Source organism: Ranitomeya variabilis, chromosome 6 (assembly GCF_051348905.1).
Source record: "Ranitomeya variabilis isolate aRanVar5 chromosome 6, aRanVar5.hap1, whole genome shotgun sequence".
Lineage (NCBI taxonomy): Eukaryota > Metazoa > Chordata > Amphibia > Anura > Dendrobatidae > Ranitomeya > Ranitomeya variabilis.
In genome coordinates, this window is record NC_135237.1 from 517986280 (window position 1) to 518005329 (window position 19050).

The 19050-nt window shown below is 46.7% G+C and overlaps 1 protein-coding gene across 1 annotated transcript in view; it reads right to left on the bottom strand.

Moving 5' to 3' along the window:
- Window positions 1-1747: 1747 nt before the first annotated feature.
- BAALC (BAALC binder of MAP3K1 and KLF4) overlaps window positions 1748-19050 on the bottom strand; it is a 121999-nt gene continuing 104696 nt past the window's right edge. The window contains exon 3 of the mRNA XM_077270999.1: window positions 1748-2570. Coding sequence (XP_077127114.1) covers window positions 2460-2570 — 111 coding nt within the window. The 3' untranslated portion in view covers window positions 1748-2459. The remainder of the gene's footprint in view (window positions 2571-19050) is intronic.

The window sequence follows — 19050 nt, forward strand, 5'->3', positions numbered from 1 at the left end:
AATCCCTGAGCTCCTCTGATTCCACCACTTTTTTTACATTTTGTGCTGCATCGCTCCATTGCAAAGATATTCACATTTGTTGTTTTTGGCGAGCAGTATGTGAAATCTCTGCTTGTAGTCAAACTGGGCGTTTCTTCAGGGGTCGTGCGCTTTTACCCCTTCCTCTCAGATGCTGTCAATTACAGCTCAGCAGTGTCTGAGACTGCTAGATCAGCTGCTGAGCAATGATCGTCTGCCTCTCGGAGGGAGGGGTGAAAGTGCACGCGACCAGAGAAGACTCTGAAGAAATGCCCAGTTGGTCCTCAAGCAGAGATTTTACATACTGCTCCCTAAAAGCAACAAATGGAAATATCTCTGCAATGGCGTGACGCTGGGCAAAATGGAAAAGAACGGCAGAATCAGGGGGCTCAGGGATTTTTTATAAAGCAATTCTTTTTTTTTGAGCAAACGACAGGTCCTCTCCTACTGGACATTGAATATCCTTTGCTGTCTGATTATCATGAGAATTGCAATTTAATCAGGGACAGGTATAATATGTTCATAAAGTAAATGTGGGCACTTAATGTCTTCTGTACAACCTCCAAAAAAACCTGTCAAATTATTGTATACAGCTTGTTCCTATCAGACTATTTGGTTGGCACAGAATTAGGGCAACTCTACAAGCATGGGTCATTTATTGTGGCATATAGTCTCTACAGTTTCACACAGACTCTCCTCTGGTAAGAAAAAAGAGCACAAAATAATTAGGGGAAGGTAAAGTCCTTTTGATTGAATAGGACGCTGAAGTTTCCGGGGATGGTCCTATCTACAAGATATGTGTTGAATTTGTTTTCTAGCTGGTGAAATATGGATAAAGCCTTGTATCGTTGTCTTGCAGTTGACTGAGAGCTTTACACAGGCTTTTCCAATATTTCCCAAATAGCGTGTAACATCCTGAGACTTTGTGGATTCCCACAAAATTTTAAATATCTCCCAGGAATCGCAGAAGTCTCCAAAGTTTAAGTTTCCTGTGTATGGAGTGGAGATGTTTTGTCATCAGACTGAGTCGCAGTGTCCAGATGCACATTTGGGAGATGTAAGTAGAGTCGTGAAAAGGCATGGTCCATAAAAATTGGATGTAGGAAAAAAAAGTCTACTTTCTTGCAAGCCCATTTCAAACAGTTGTCAAGAATGGTATTAAGACATATTAAGAATCATAGAATAACCTTGTACTCACCTCTGATCTTGAGTACTTGATGTTTTTTTTATCATGAATGTATTCTCCCCTAAAACTATCGCTTCTAAATGATAAGGTGCTTTTTAGAGGCACCATATGGCAAAACACAAGGGCGCATAATACGTGTGGGGCTATATAGGGACCAGAAGTGACTCTATGTACAACTGTAGGGACAATATGCCACAATACATGGTCCAAGCTTTTAGACGTGCCCTAATGCTGTGCCAGCCAAAAGCTCTGAGTTGCAGGAGAAGTGTGCAATAACCTACCTAAACTTTTTTTGGTGGGGGATAGGATAGGTGCAGCAGGCTGTATAGGAGACATAAAAGCCCCAAACTTATCCTTCTACCTGTCCTTGATTAAAATGCACTTTTTCATGACAGACAAACCAAGGATGGACACAGACAGCGTAGAACTCACTATATGTGTCTCTAGTTCTCAAAAACAGGAGCTTAGAGGATGCCCCTTATGAAATTAATTTGCTCGGTCTCTAACATAGAATCTATTATGCAGTAGTAATTTTTTTTTTTTAGGGTGACATTAGACCTACATCTCTACGGGGCTCCTGTGTATCTTCACAAATAGTATCTCTGCCTCTAGGAGGAACATTGAAAAAGAGCAATCACACAAAAAACAAAAAGTTTCATGTCATCGCCCCTGAAGTCCTACAGTCACTGACGGAGATATATGATGTTACCATGAACCTGTATATAGAAAAAATGGCTTAGCATCTAAATATCAAAGGTTGTCAGTTATTGCATGCAGTGTCCAAGCCTTTGGAAAGCGCACATCCACTAATAAGAGTAGTAAGATAATCACAAAACACAGGCCCCGTTTAGGTTACTATATATAGGAGAGACATGTTACTATCGAATTGAAAAGACTCAATAAGTTTTCAGATGTTCTCAAGAATAAAGTCACGCACAGACCCTGTAGATGGAGGCTCATACTATGCTTTAAATTGCATCAAATGCTCTTGCTATGAGGCCTCTTCCAGAAATCGAATTGTTCACAAGACTTTCTACCTGATGCTCAGATGCTTTACTGAAGGCACTCAGCACCAAGCTTTTGTGCCCCTATTTTTTTTCCTTTTCGATACCCTCATGTATCTGTTTCCAAAAAACCCTGTTTTTTTAAGAAAACAGTCATAAAATATTACACTTTCTTTGTGTCATTCAGCTCCTTCATTAAAGTGTGCAAATTGTTTTCAACATGCCCCCCGTGAGCATCGTCTTCTTCCAGATTAATTAACGCAGTTCTCGGCAATTCGTCCGTCACTGTCCATTGGTCTTATGGTTTTCGATAAGTTGATGGTGACTTCTTTTTTGGGCATCCGCTTGCTGTCTCTTTTGCCCTATTGAAAGTAATGTAGAAAAGAAAATGAGCTCCAATTGTACTTCGGTGAGGAACACAATCTGTCAAACACATGGCCAAAATTACAGTTTGAATCCAGAACTTAATTACTTTCTAGAAATAAAATTGCAACTTGTTCAAAAAGGAGAAGAACGTGAAATAAAAAAAATTGAATCTGAAGTTTAACTTAAAAACATTATTGGGAACTCGGAAAGGACATTTGACTTAAAGGTGTGGTCCAAAGGTAAAGTAAGTTTCATCCTAATTCCTAGCTATATAGTGCCATAATTGTTACGCTGTGACCGTAGGAAAGATGGGGAGGAGGGTCTCTATACTGTTCCTTAATCTAGGGGGGTCCTAGTCTATCCCTAACCCTAGGGTTACCCCTCAAAGTGGAGATGCCAGCTTCACGTGTCTCTTTGTGTTCTTCTGAAATCCTACACAACTCTCACCCTCCCCACAGAGAGCAAAGGGGCAAAAGTAAAAGGGTAACACCGTCTAACAAAAAAGGGGGAAACCAAGGCACAATCAAACAGCAGACGCACAAAATAAAATACAAAGGGAAAGTGGGTACACAGTAAAGAGGCAAAAAAGCAAAATGAAAGAACGCCAGAAGAGGAAGGTAGAGGTATTCACAACAAACCACATGCAACCATCTCAAGACGACTAGAGCGACTCTCCAGAACACTTTCTCCACAGAAGCCAGGAACAGAATGAAGATTCTATTGCTGGCATGGAGGGAAGCCAGACGCAGGTTTATATAATGGAAGGGTGTGGTTCCAATAAGCAGCACAGCCAATAGACCACTAGGAACTCTAAACCATTTCCATGCCACAAGAAACCTGTTAACTCATGAATGGCCTTGTGCTCAGCTAAACTGTCATGATCTCTGCAGGCAGAGATAATAGCAAGCCTATAGAGGGACAAGCTCTCGGAAGATGGAACTATACTGACCATGAACTAAGCCTGCCGCGCAACTAGAAATAGCCAGGTAGCATTTCCTATTTATCGCTAGATGCCCAGCTCTGGCCTAAGACCTAAATAGCTAGCAGAGGGAAATATAAGACCTGGCTCACCTCTAGAGAAATATTCCAAAGAAGACAGTAGCCCCCCACATATAATGACGGTGAGTTCAGATGAAACAACAAACGCAGCAGGAAAATAGTCTTAGCAAATTTGAGGTCCGCTTACTAGATAGCAGAAGACAGATAGTATACTTTCATGGTCAGCAGAAAAACACTAACAAAACACCATCCAGAGATTACCTTAAACTCTGGCATTAACTCATAACGCCAGAGTAGCAATCCCTGATCAACGAGAGCTTTCCAGACACAGTAACAAAACTTCAGCTGTGAACTGGAACAAATAGGCAAAACAAAACATGGACAAAAGTCCAACTTATCTAGTAGTTGTCTAGAAGCAGGAACAAGCACTGAGAGGCATCAGATAACATTGTTGACCGGCAAGAAACCACCAGAGAAATGAGCTTAAATAGCGACACCCACTACTGATGGAACCAGGTGAAACAGGAAAGAGGATGACAAGTCCAATTCCACAAGCGGCCACCGGGGGAGCCCAGAATCCAAATTCACAACAGTACCCCCCCCTCAAGGAGGGGGCACCGAACCCTCACCAGATCCACCAGGGCGACCAGGATGAGCCCTATGGAAGGCACGAACAAGATCAGAAGCATGAACATCAGATGCATTGACCCAAGAATTATCCTCCTGGCCGTAACCCTTCCAGTTGACCAGATACTGGAGTTTCCGTCTGGAAACACGAGAGTCCAAAATTTTCTCCACAACGTACTCCAACTCACCCTCAACCAACACCGGAGCAGGAGGCTCAACTGAAGGTACAACAGGTACCTCATACCTGCGCAATAACGACCGATGAAAAACGTTATGAATGGAAAAGGACGCAGGGAGGTCCAAACGGAAAGAAACAGGATTAAGAATCTCCAATATTCTATAAGGGCCGATGAACCAAGGTTTAAACTTAGGAGAAGAGACCCTCATAGGGACAAAACGAGAAGACAACCACACTAAATCTCCAACACAAAGCCGAGAACCAACACGACGATGACGGTTGGCAAAACGCTGAGTCTTCTCCTGGGACAACTTCAAATTGTCCATAACCTGCCCCCAGATGTGATGCAATCTCTCCACCACCGCATCCACTCCAGGACAATCCGAGGATTCCACCTGACCGGAGGAAAATCGAGGGTGAAACCCCGAATTACAGAAAAACGGGGACACCAAGGTGGAAGAACTGGCCCGATTATTGAGGGCGAACTCTGCCAATGGCAAAAAAGCAACCCAATCATCCTGGTCAGCAGAGACAAAACACCTCAGATATGTCTCAAGGGTCTGATTAGTCCGCTCGGTCTGGCCATTAGTCTGAGGGTGAAAAGCAGATGAAAAAGACAAATCTATGCCCATCCTAGCACAGAATGCCCGCCAAAATCTAGACACAAATTGGGTACCTCTGTCAGAAACAATATTCTCAGGAATACCGTGCAATCGGACAACATTCTGAAAAAACAGAGGAACCAACTCAGAAGAAGAAGGCAACTTGGGCAGAGGAACCAAATGGACCATTTTAGAGAAACGGTCACAGACCACCCAGATGACAGACATCTTCTGGGAAACAGGCAGATCTGAAATAAAATCCATCGAGATGTGTGTCCAAGGCCTCTTAGGAATAGGCAAGGGCAACAGCAGTCCGCTAGCCCGAGAACTACAAGACTTGGCCCGAGCACAAACGTCACATGACTGCACAAAGACTCGCACATCTCGTGACAGGGAAGGCCACCAGAAGGATCTCGCCACCAAATCCCTGGTACCAAAAATTCCGGGATGACCCGCCAATGCAGAAGAATGTACCTCAGAGATGACTCTGCTGGTCCAATCATCCGGAACAAACAGTCTATCAGGCGGACAACGATCCGGTCTATCCGCCTGAAACTCTTGCAAGGACCGCCGCAGATCAGGAGAAACGGCCGACAAAATTACTCCCTCCCTAAGGATACCTGTGGGTTCAGAATTACCAGGAGAGTCCGGGTCAAAACTCCTAGAAAGGGCATCTGCCTTAACATTCTTAGAACCCGGTAGGTATGACACCACAAAATTAAAGCGAGAAAAAAATAAAGACCAGCGCGCCTGTCTAGGATTCAGGCGTCTGGCAGTCTCAAGATAAATCAAATTTTTGTGGTCAGTCAATACCACCACCTGATGCCTAGCCCCCTCGAGCCAATGGCGCCACTCCTCAAACGCCCACTTCATGGCCAAAAGCTCCCGATTCCCAACATCATAATTCCGCTCTGCGGGCGAAAATTTGCGAGAAAAGAAGGCACAAGGCCTAATGACGGAGCAGTCGGAACCTTTCTGCGACAACACTGCCCCAGCTCCGATCTCCGAAGCGTCAACCTCAACCTGAAAAGGCAGATTCACATCAGGCTGACGCAACACAGGGGCAGAGGCAAAACGGCGCTTAAGCTCCTGAAAGGCCTCTACAGCATGAGGGGACCAATTAGCAACATCAGCGCCTTGTCTGGTCAAATCAGTCAGTGGTTTAACGACATCCGAAAAACCAGCAATAAATCGGCGGTAAAAGTTGGCAAAGCCCAAAAATCTCTGAAGACCCTTAAGAGAGGAGGGCTGAGTCCAGTCACAAATAGCTTGCACCTTGACGGGATCCATCTCAATGGAAGAGGGAGAAAAAATATACCCCAAAAAGGAAATTTTCTGGACCCCAAAAACGCACTTAGACCCCTTCACACATAAAGAATTAGACCGCAGAACCTGAAAAACTCTCCTGACCTGCTGGACATGCGAGTCCCAGTCATCAGAAAAAATCAGAATATCATCCAGATATATTATCATAAATTTATCCAGAAAATCGCGGAAAATATCATGCATAAAAGACTGGAAAACTGAAGGGGCATTAGAAAGACCAAAAGGCATGACCAAATACTCAAAGTGGCCCTCGGGCGTATTAAATGCGGTCTTCCACTCATCCCCCTGCCTGATCCGCACCAAATTATACGCCCCACGAAGATCAATTTTAGAGAACCACTTAGCACCCTCTATACGAGCAAACAAATCAGTAAGCAATGGCAATGGGTATTGATACTTAACAGTGATCTTATTCAGAAGCCGATAATCAATACATGGTCTCAAAGAGCCGTCTTTTTTTGAGACAAAGAAAAACCCAGCTCCCAAGGGAGAAGAAGATGGACGAATATGTCCCTTTTCCAAAGACTCCTTTATATATTCCCGCATAGCAGCATGTTCCGGCACAGACAAATTAAACAAACGACCCTTTGGATATTTACAACCCGGTATCAAATCTATGGCACAATCGCACTCACGGTGCGGAGGTAACGACCCAAGCTTGGGTTCGTCAAAGACGTCTTGATAATCAGAGAGGAACTCAGGGACTTCAGAGGGAATGGACGACGAAATAGAAACCAAAGGTACGTCCCCATGAATACCCTTACATCCCCAGCTCAACACAGACATTGCTCTCCAGTCCAAGACTGGGTTGTGAGACTGCAACCATGGCAATCCCAGTACCAAATCGTCATGTAAATTATACAGCACCAGGAAACGAATAATCTCCTGGTGATCCGGATTGATACGCATGGTTACTTGTGTCCAGTATTGTGGTTTATTATTAGCCAATGGGGTGGAGTCAATCCCCTTCAGAGGAATAAGAGTCTCCAAAGGCTCTAAATCAAAACCACAACGATTGGCAAAGGACCAATCCATAAGACTCAGAGCGGCGCCAGAGTCAACATAGGCGTCCGTGGCAATGGATGACAAAGAGCAAATCAGGGTTACAGACAAAATAAACTTAGACTGAATGGTGCCAATGGAAACAGACTTATCAAGCTTCTTTGTACGCCTAGAGCATGCTGATATAACATGAGTAGAATCCCCACAATAGAAACACAATCCATTCTTCCGTCTAAAATTCTGTCGCTCGCTCCTGGACAGAATTCTATCACACTGCATACTTTCTGGCGTCTTTTCCATAGACACCGCCAGATGGTGCACCGGTTTGCGCTCCCGCAGACGCCTATCAATCTGAATAGCCATTGTCATGGACTCATTCAGACCTGCAGGCAAAGGGAACCCCACCCTAACATCCTTAACGGCATCAGAGAGACCTTCTCTGAAAGTTGCCGCCAAGGCGCACTCATTCCACTGAGTAAGCACAGACCATTTACGGAATTTTTGGCAGAAAACTTCAGCTTCGTCTTGCCCCTGAGATAGTGCCATCAAAGTTTTTTCTGCCTGAAGTTCCAAATGAGGTTCCTCATAAAGCAAGCCCAAGGCCAGAAAAAACGCATCCACATCGCGTAACGCAGGATCCCCTGCTGGCAATGAGAAGGCCCAATCTTGAGGGTCACCCCTGAGCAAGGAAATCACAATCCTAACCTGCTGAGCAGGGTCTCCAGCTGAACGAGACTTCAGGGACAAAAAAAGCTTACAATTATTTCGGAAATTCTGGAAGCTAGCTCTATTCCCTGTGAAGAACTCCGGCAAAGGAATTCTCGGCTCAGATACCGGAGCATGTACCACAAAATCTTGTAAATTTTGTACTTTCGTGATGAGATTATTCAAACCCGCAGTTACACTCTGGAGATCCATTATTGTCAGGTGCACACAGAGCATACAGAGATTAGGAGGAGAGAGAGAAAAAAGACTGCAGCAAGGCAGACTGGAGGAAAAAAAAAAAAAAAAAAAAAAAATTCCAGCAGACTTCTTATAACTCTCCTTTCTCAACCTGGGTCTTTAACACTTTATTGGCCGGTCAAACTGTCATGATCTCTGCAGGCAGAGATAATAGCAAGCCTATAGAGGGACAAGCTCTCGGAAGATGGAACTATACTGACCATGAACTAAGCCTGCCGCGCAACTAGAAATAGCCAGGTAGCATTTCCTATTTATCGCTAGATGCCCAGCTCTGGCCTAAGACCTAAATAGCTAGCAGAGGGAAATATAAGACCTGGCTCACCTCTAGAGAAATATTCCAAAGAAGACAGTAGCCCCCCACATATAATGACGGTGAGTTCAGATGAAACAACAAACGCAGCAGGAAAATAGTCTTAGCAAATTTGAGGTCCGCTTACTAGATAGCAGAAGACAGATAGTATACTTTCATGGTCAGCAGAAAAACACTAACAAAACACCATCCAGAGATTACCTTAAACTCTGGCATTAACTCATAACGCCAGAGTAGCAATCCCTGATCAACGAGAGCTTTCCAGACACAGTAACAAAACTTCAGCTGTGAACTGGAACAAATAGGCAAAACAAAACATGGACAAAAGTCCAACTTATCTAGTAGTTGTCTAGAAGCAGGAACAAGCACTGAGAGGCATCAGATAACATTGTTGACCGGCAAGAAACCACCAGAGAAATGAGCTTAAATAGCGACACCCACTACTGATGGAACCAGGTGAAACAGGAAAGAGGATGACAAGTCCAATTCCACAAGCGGCCACCGGGGGAGCCCAGAATCCAAATTCACAACACTAAACACTGCGATCTTCTAATCTCAGATGTACCACAAGTCCCAGCAGAATGCAGCATAATCATGACAATAATCTAAACTATTTTCTAATATACTTGCATTAAAATTTCCCTATTCGTTACTAACTACACTATCTAACTGCAATTCTAGTTTATCTCCCACATCCTTGCTGATGAAGCTTCGTTTGTGAATCCCAGTGCATGCTGGGATACTCAAAGTGACATTAGGTGGAAGAGGCTGTGCTCACTTCCAAAACTCCTGCCCCTCCATGAAAAAAAGCATCATCAGTGATGCTCTTTTCACTGAATGGGCTGGTCCTTGCTCTGCTGTTGGCACGTATCTGCAGTATCCAGTCAGCAACAGAGAACAATACCCGGCGTGCAGACACAAGGGATGGGGAATTGACCGCAGCCTTTTTACCCTGATGACACTTCATTTGACTATTCCAGCATGCACTGGGATTCTCCAGCAAAGCATCATCAAATAGGAAATAGGTAAAAAATAGAATAGCAGTTAGATAGTATAGTTAGGGAACGGTAAGGAATTTCAGTTTTAGTAGAAAATAGGTTAGATTATTCCACTAAAAAGATAGGAATTTAGGAAGAAAATTTCTTTGCCTTCAGACCACCCCTTTAAAGTGCTTGTCCAATTAACAATATTTTTTTTCAAACATTAATCAAAATAAAACAAAAATAAATAAAGTTAGTGTCACTGGCTCTAATCCCCATTACTCCAGCACAGACTGGCCTTGCGGTTTACTCGAGAGAGGAAGTGAGTTCACCATGTTCTTCTGTCACCTGAATGGTGATGCCTGTGATGGGCTGCAGTGGTTAAGTGACTGGAACATCAGAGAACATACCATTCTAGCCACCTGACTACAGCCACCAATAATCATAGGCTTCAGGTCACTGGAAACAGGATATCATCACGTCCTGTCCTGGGTAATATCACCAGACCACCGCCTGCTCTGGAATTACAACTCCTTAAATCTCTGAGCCACACATTTCATTCAAAATCCCTCATTTTCAGTGGAGAGGGCATTGTTCCCGAGATGCTCTCCATTTTAGCCTCAGGGCAATATACAAGTTCTCCCTGGGATTATGGGCCTGATTCATGAAAGGTTTCACACAATTTCTGTGAGAAAAGCTTTCAAAAGTTTAGGCAAATTTTGTTGTTTTCACGGCAGTTTCTCCCAGCTCCTACAAAATGGGTGGAGCTGGGACAGGGACATGGAGACTGACGATCATCAAATTCATGACAAGTGGCAAGTGGTGGCATTCGCTAAGCCACAAGTCTTACTCCTGAAGGGGGTGGAATAGAATTTGTGGTGAGGCGCACACAGATGTGTACACCACTCATCTGCTTCTATTCATTCATGGAGGCATGCACCTCTTCATAAATTAGGAACGTCGAGCGTCTGACTTCAGCCCACTTCATCAAGAACTGTATGAAAAACGCTGGTCTTGATGTACAGGGGCCTGTGTTTTTTGTGTCAATGTATTTTAATTACCATTGATCCTGTGAATTGATTCGTATCCCAATCCATCAGTAATCTATGGCAATGGAATTGGAGCCCTGAGAACCACTTCTTGTCTGATTGCATCTGCAGCTCTTCCTTTTATTAGCTGGTCTGGCACAATGTCATCATTGCAGTATGATGCGTCTGTGACATAGCACTAGGCCAACTAATCAAAAGAGCAGAGAATGCCATCAGGTAAGAGATGATTCTCCGGGATACCGGCCAGTGGCCATAGATAATTGATCTGGCCATTGGACCAGATCCTGACAATTGACTCGCACCAACTCTAATTTTAATTAATTTTACTACATAGAAAGTACACAGCACTGTGTGAATTCAACAACATCATAACATCCTCTTTCATCTACAAAATAAACCATAGATGCAGCTTATAGGGGGTGAAAGAGGGATCTGATATTTATGCATTCTTTCAAGCCCATAGCTGATATTTGATGGGTCTCTGGAGGACAGAAGACTATTTGGGTCATGTGTATTTACTAATTTAAAGAAGCACTCCTCCTCACTTCAAAATTTTTATCCTCTTAATATATTGCAATCATCATATTATATGGCACTGTGTACTTACAATTGCTCATTTTGACATTCTACCCCCCATAATTATTCTCTTCTCCATTAGGTCTATAACATTACATGATTAAAAACTGACTAGCTGAATCCTTCTAAGCTCCATGTAGAAACAGGAGTTAAATTTTGCCTGGACAAGTCATGAGTCACTGCAAAAGGCCCTGTAAGGGGACTAGGAAGCAGCTGGATCAGGATTTGAAGAGGGGGATGATAAATGCAGGGACAATAGACTTCCTGTTTCTACATAGAACAGAGAAAAGAGGGGGTGCGTGTCCTGGCCATGATGAGGAGAGGCTTCTAGTCCCTGAGCCATACCTCCCAACTTTTGAAGATGGGAAAGAGGGACAAAGTTTGCGGCGCGCTAAGCGCGCCGCGGCAAATTTTAGGCCACGCCTCTGACCACACCCATTCATAATTAGTCACACCCATATCCACGTCCCAAGCACACCCATTTAGCACTGCTGATCACACTGTTTCATATACAATAGTTATAAACAAACAAAAATGGCCACACAGTGCTCCATACTGTATAATGACCACACATGATGCCCCATACTGTATAATGGCCACACATGAGGCTCCATACTGTATAATGAACACACATGACGCTCCATACTGTATAATGACCGCATGCATACTGTATAATGGCCGCACATGATGCTCCATACTGTATAATGACCGCACATGATGCTCCATACTGTATAATGACCGCACATGATGCTCCATATTGTATAATGACCGCACATGATGCTCCATACTGTATAATGACTGCACATGATGCTCCATATTGTATAATGACCACACATGATGCTCCATACTGTATACTGGCTGCACATGATGCTCCATATTGTATAATGACCGCACATGATGCTCCATACTGTATAATGACTGCACATGATGCTCCATACTGTATAATGACCCCACATGATGCTCCATACTGTATTATGGCCACAGTTCTCCATACTGTATAATGACATACAGGCACGCAGCTCACACACATGCAGCATCACACACACAGTATCACACATACACACGCAGCATCACAAACGCAGCTCACAAACACATGCAGCTTTGACACAAATGCATCACACATGCAGCCATCACACACACACACAGCCATCACACACACACGCAGTCATCACACACACACGCAGTCATCACACACACGCAGCCATCACACACACACACGCAGCCATCACACACACGCAGCCATCACACACACACACGCAGCCATCACACACACACACGCAGCCATCACACACACATGCAGCCATCACACACACACACGCAGCCATCACACACACACACACGCAGCCATCACACACACACGCAGCCATCACACACATGCAGCCATCACACACACACGCAGCCATCACACACACACACACACACGCAGCCATCACACACACACACACACGCAGCCATCACACACACACGCAGCCATCACACACACCCAGCCATCACACACACCCAGCCATCACACACACACACACCCAGCCATCACACACACACACACCCAGCCATCACACACACACACTCAGCCATCACACACACACACCCAGCCATCACACACACACACCCAGCCATCACACACACACACCCATCACACACACACACCCATCACACACACACACCCATCACACACACACACCCATCACACACACACACACAGCCATCACACACACCCAGCCATCACACACACCAGATACCTCATACACACATGACACACACACAAATGCAGCATCACACATCTCACACACACACACACATCACACACACACAATCTCCTCTGTGGTGCAGGGGCGGCTGATCTGTCCATGTGCACTGCAGCTCTTCAGTTTCTCCGGCTGCTCACAGCTCTGCACTGTCCCGGCACCTCCCCCGTCTCTCCTTCTCTGCCGGGATAGCAGCTAAGAGCAGGAGACGCCAGAGCTCCGTGCACACACAGGAGGAAGTGAGTCGCTGACCTCTCATCTTGATCGCTGCTGGCTCTCTTCCTCAGCGTGGCAGCGCCGCACACACAGGTGGCGGGGGTGGGGGTGGGGGGTGGGGGAGGGATCAGTCGGGAGGAGACCCAGCATGTATAAGAAAAAAAAAACAGCCACAAACCTAAGCTACTCAGGTGCCGCCCCCTGCATTGTCCCTGCCCTAGGCACGGGACATTAGTGTCCCGCCCGGGATCCCGGGGCTGGCTGTCAAAATCAGGACAGTCCCGCGGGATCCGGGACGGTTGGGAGGTATGCCTGAGCTCCTGCTTCCCCGGCCGAATAAAGCCCTGCAACAGCCCAGAAACTGACTTTACCGGAGTCTATGCCTGCTAAACGGAGGCCTGCACGCCCCAACACCCCTTCTGGACCCCCTGTGGAGTTCTCTGCGAATATATCTCGCTTCTTAAGAAGCTCTGGGAAGAAGCCTTGGAGCTGCACTGATCCTAAGATGGCTGATCCCTCCCCCAAGCCCTGCAGCACTACACATGAGGCAAAAAACAAACAGAGAGAGAAAGAAAGAGACATTGCAGGCCCGCATGGAGGATTCCAGAGCGTCTGTCACCAGACTGTTTACTCAGGAGAGGCCCCTGGAGGCCCCCCTGCAGGGGGTCTCAGATGAAGGTACCGGAGGGGAGAGGGAGGATGGTGGGTGTTATGGACCTGGTGGTTAGGAGCACCTGGAATGACCTGATGGTTAAACTAGAAGTAAAGACAAGTGCAGCGCCCCCGAGTCCTGGTCGTTGCAGTACTGTTGCTCCGCCACTAAGGGGGGCTATGGTACGTCTGATGGCACTGAAGGAATTCATCTGACCAGGTATCACATACACCAATACATTTCACAGTCTGGCCTCCAGGGGGAGCTATTCACTAGGCCACTCCTCACACTTTGGTAAAACTGGGGGTTAGGCAGGAAGTTAGATCAGAAAGCTGACTGGGTTGGAACCAGGCAACACCTTGTGGCAGAGGGTGTTGTGGGGGAAGATTCGGTAGGGTCATTGTCAGGAGTGGGACCCTGACAGAGGCCTGGCAACGAGAGAGAATGTTACGGGACCGTGCCTGCACTTCATAGCGGCGGTGCCCTAAGAAAGGACAAGAAGCTAGATTTATTGTGCTGAGTGAGAAACGAGATCAACACATAAGGAGAAATACCAGTAGGAGTCGTGCTGTAAGATCGAGGCAACATCCTACTGAGGCGCAAATAACCGGTGGCCGGAACGCCGAGGAAGTATAGAGCTCCAGGCAATGCTTCAAACCTACGGCAGGACAGTCAGTCACAGGCGGGCTGTCTCACCTAAATCACCTACGAAGACATAGGGGGCACACTAGGAGAGGGGCGACTCTAGGGTCCCGGAAGAGCTCCGAGCCTACCCGTCATACGGGGGCGTCCTAACCAGACCATCAGGGAGGGACGGAGGAGAAGAACATCATCCGATCGAGTTGTATGGGAACATGAGAAACAGACACAACAGTTGTGGGGACTATCCCGTAAGCACAGCAGGGGAGGACCGCAACACACAAGCGCTAGCAGGTAGACACTGATTTCCACCTGCAAAGGGAATTCTGGAGGTGCCATCGGACAGGCCGGACTTGCGCAGCCTGGTTAACCGTATTCCGGATTGAGGACTTTGAGACCTTCAGTAAAGAGGTAAAGAGACTGCACCCCTGTGTCCTTGTGATTGATTGCGTCCTGCACTACACACCGAACTGTCATCCCTTTATTTGGGCGCCCCTCAGCAGGGTCACGGATCGGGCCTAGCCACCGTGACAACTCCAGGACAGAGACTCAGAGGCCCGGTACCGGGTACCCCTCGGCCCTGCGGCGGTGGGGGCACCGCACAAGCTCTGGGGAAGTGGGAACTCTGCTGACCGCAAACCCTACTCCTATCACACACACTAGAAATAGCCGTGGAGCGTACCTAACTCTCCCTAGACGCCTCTTCACAGCCTAAGAGCTAACTACCCCTAAAGATAGAAACAAAAGCCTTACCTTGCCTCAGAGAAATTCCCCAAAGGAAAAGGCAGCCCCCACATATATTGACTGTGAGTTAAGAGGAAAGTCACAAACACAGGAATGAAACAGGTTTTAGCAAAGGAGGCCAGTCTTCACTAAATAGTCAGAGGATAGAAAAGGGAACTGTGCGGTCAGCACAAAAAACTACAAAAACCACGCAGAGTAAGCAAAAATACCTCCACACCGGCTCACGGTGTGGAGGTGCAACTCTGCACCCCCAGAGCTTCCAGCTAGCAAGGAAATATCATGATAGCAAGCGGGACTAGAATTTAGCAGTACTAAGAAATATATTCAGGAAGCAGTAACAACAAATGAACTAGCAGGGACTTAGCTTCTGCTGGAGTAGACAGGTCATCAGAGAAATCCAAGAAAGATCTGAACCAATACTGAGACATTGACAGCTGGCATGAAGTAACGATCTGAGTGGAGTTAAATAGGGAAGCCAGCATAGCAATAAACGAGAGCAGCTGAGCAAGCCAACCTCAAGGACCAGCAGTACCACTCAAAGCCACCAGAGGGAGTCCAAGGACAGAACTCACCGAAGTACCATTCATGACCACAGGAGGGAGTCCGAGAACGGAATTCACAACAGGTGGGGGCTCGGATTATGAGACTGTACAAACAGAGGGAGGAGCGGTGAGGTCCTGGACACAGAGAGCTGAGCCTTACCCCTCCCAAACTGAGTGGCCTGTGTTGCAGGAGACTCGGCTGCCTCCTAGCCTGTCACCTCAGCCACTTACACATACAGAGGGGGTGCTTCAACAACTCTATTCAGAAACCAGGCTGTGGAGCAGGTTATCTCCCCCCTTTACTAAACCACCCCACAGAAGCTACAGGGGGTGAGCGACGAGTGGAGCCGACCATCAGTGGAGGGCCCAGTGGTTCCCCTATTTTACCAAATATGCGGCCACAAGATAGCCCTGACGCAGACATGTGGGAAGCTTTTAAGGCCCGTATTAGCAACGTTCCAACTAAAGAGGAACTTGAGGGCTTTATCTCCAGGGTGGAGAACTCCTTTAAAGCTGAAACGATGGCCCTGAGAGGAGACGTCTCTGCTCTAGCGGGCAGAGTCACACTTACTGACACTACTGTGGAAAATCTCTCCAACAAGATCCTAGCCCTTGAGGATAAACGGTCAGCCCAGACGTCCACCTTTGAGAGCTTTCTAGATCATATGGAGGACTTGGAGAATCGGGAGAGAAGGCAAAATCTGAGAGTGAGGGGTCTACCGGAATCAGTCCAAGCCAGTGACCTAACTGCGACTCTTCAAGCTTTGTTCAACTCCGTTAGGAACACTGCCCCAGAGTTGGGTATTGAATTTGACAGAGCTCATAGGTCGCTGGGTCCTCCCCCTGAGGATGGAGGTCTGCCTAGAGATGTGATTTGTCATTTTCATAGATACCAAGTGAAGGAAGAAATCCTCAACTGTTCCAGAAAGACCCAGGAGATCCGATTCCAAGATTACCAATTACAGTTCCTCTCGGATCTGTCACGGAGAACCCTCCAAAAGAGGAGAGCTTTGCGACCTCTACTTAACCTCCTTCGCCAGAGCCAGATCCCCTATTCTTGGGGATATGCGTTCCGCCTTCAGGTTCGGCGGGGAACCCAGATGGTGTCCTTATCTCACCCCAGGGAGCATCGTTCATTTCTCTCCCTCCTGAATCTCGAGTATCCGGGCCTACAATTCCCTGACTGGCCTTATTCCGTTGGTCAGGATATGGGCCCTATGCCGCAGCGCCGAAAGAGAGCGCGTTGCAACCGTGGAAGAGGCCGCACTAGCTCTCGTGGTAGAGGACAGAACTGTAATGATGTATCTGAAGACGGCTGATATGCAAGCGTCCAGTATTTTTGGTTCAGTCGGTTGTAGACCCTTAGGTCTTTGGTCTAGCTTTAGGCCGTAATGGCCGTGCTGATGATATATGCCTTGCTCTTTTCCCTTGGTCATTTTCCCTTCCCTCTCCGCTATTCCATTCTCTCCCTTCCCCCTTCTTATTCCTCCCCTTCCCTCTCCTCTCCTTTGATTACCCCTTCCCCCCACTTTTTTTTTCTTCTCCCTTTCCCTCCCCCTCTGGTAGTTCGGTTGTACTGGGTAATTTTGTGTATTTTTTTGTCTCAGGGATGTTCACCGGGGAACATGGTGTGTTATACAGCTATATTGTTTATCGAATCCGTCGGTATACGATTTATTTTGTTATATATTGTTTTGACTTTCTTCCTTTCTTCGGTGGAAAGGACACGACCCGTTAAGGGGTTGACGGTTGGTCCAAACCGTGATATTCGTGAAACGACTATACCCCATATCTTAAGTAAGAGTTTTTAATTTTCAGCTCCCCCGGGGGTACAATTTACTGCTATATTCCTTTTTTCTTCTATATTTGCCTACTCTTTTTCTCTTCTTTTTCTTCTAATTTGCTGCATCTTGTTTTCTGCTCTCATCTCTCGGGTGGCAGGATTACCCCTTTTTGGGGCCTAACGGTTGGGTACTCGACGTTCTATTGAAAAATGGGTTCCTTAAAATTTGGTTCCCTAAATGTACGGGGATTCAATACTCCCCAAAAACGAAGCCACGTACTTTCAGATATGCACAAGCTAGGGGTTCAGATACTTTTTCTTCAAGAAACTCATTTTAGGGTACCGTCACACAGTACCATTTTGATCGCTACGACGGTACGATTCGTGACGTTCTAGCGATATCGTTACGATATCGCAGTGTCTGACACGCAGCAGCGATCAGGGATCCTGCTGAGAATCGTACGTCGTAGCAGATCGTATGGAACTTTCTTTCGTCGCTTGATCACCCGCTGACATCGCTGGATCGTTGTGTGTGACAGCGATCCAGCGATGTGTTCGCTTGTAACCAGGGTAAACATCGGGTAACTAAGCGCAGGGCCGCGCTTAGTAACCCGATGTTTACCGTGGTTACCAGCGTAAACGTAAAAAAAACAAACAGTACATACTTACATTCCGGTGTCTGTCCTCCGGCGTCTCAGCTTCTCTCCACTGTGTGAGCGTCTGCCAGCCGGAAAGCGAGCACAGCGGTGACGTCTGACGTCACCGCTGTGCTTTCCGGCTATGGCGCTTACACAGTGGAGAGAAGCAGAACGCCGGGGACAGACACCGGAATGTAAGTATGTACTGTTTGTTTTTTTTACGTTTACGCTGGTAACCAGGGTAAACATCGGGTTACTAAGCGCGGCCCTGCGCTTAGTTACCCGATGTTTACCCTGGTTACCGGGGACTTCGGCATCGCTCCAGCGCCGTGATTGCAACGTGTGACCGCAGTCTACGACGCTGGAGCGATAATCATACGATCGCTGCGACGTCACGGATCGTGCCGTCGTAGTGATTAAAATGGTACTGTGTGACGGTACCCTTAGAGTTTACCGGATACCAGTTGTCGGGAGTAAACTTTATGATAGATGGTCCCATAGTTCCAACCCAGAATCGAGGACAAAAGGTGTCTCAATAGCCTTTTGTAAGAATTTAAATATCATATTGATAGACAAGGTCATAGATGAAGGGGGACGCTATATTTTTATGAAAGTTAAAGTTGCTGAACGGATCCTGACCCTAGTTAACTGGTATCTCCCGAACCGGGAACAGCCTAAAGGCCCCGTCTCACATAGCGAGAACGCTAGCGAGATCGCTGCTGAGTCACAAGTTTTGTGACGCAACAGCGACCTCAGTAGCGATCTCGCTATGTGTGACACGTACCAGCGATCAGGCCCCTGCTGTGAGATCGCTGGTCGTGTCGGAATGGCCTGGACCTTTTTTTGGTCGTTGAGGTCCCGCTGACATCGCTGAATCGGTGTGTGTGACACGGTGTCTTCACTGG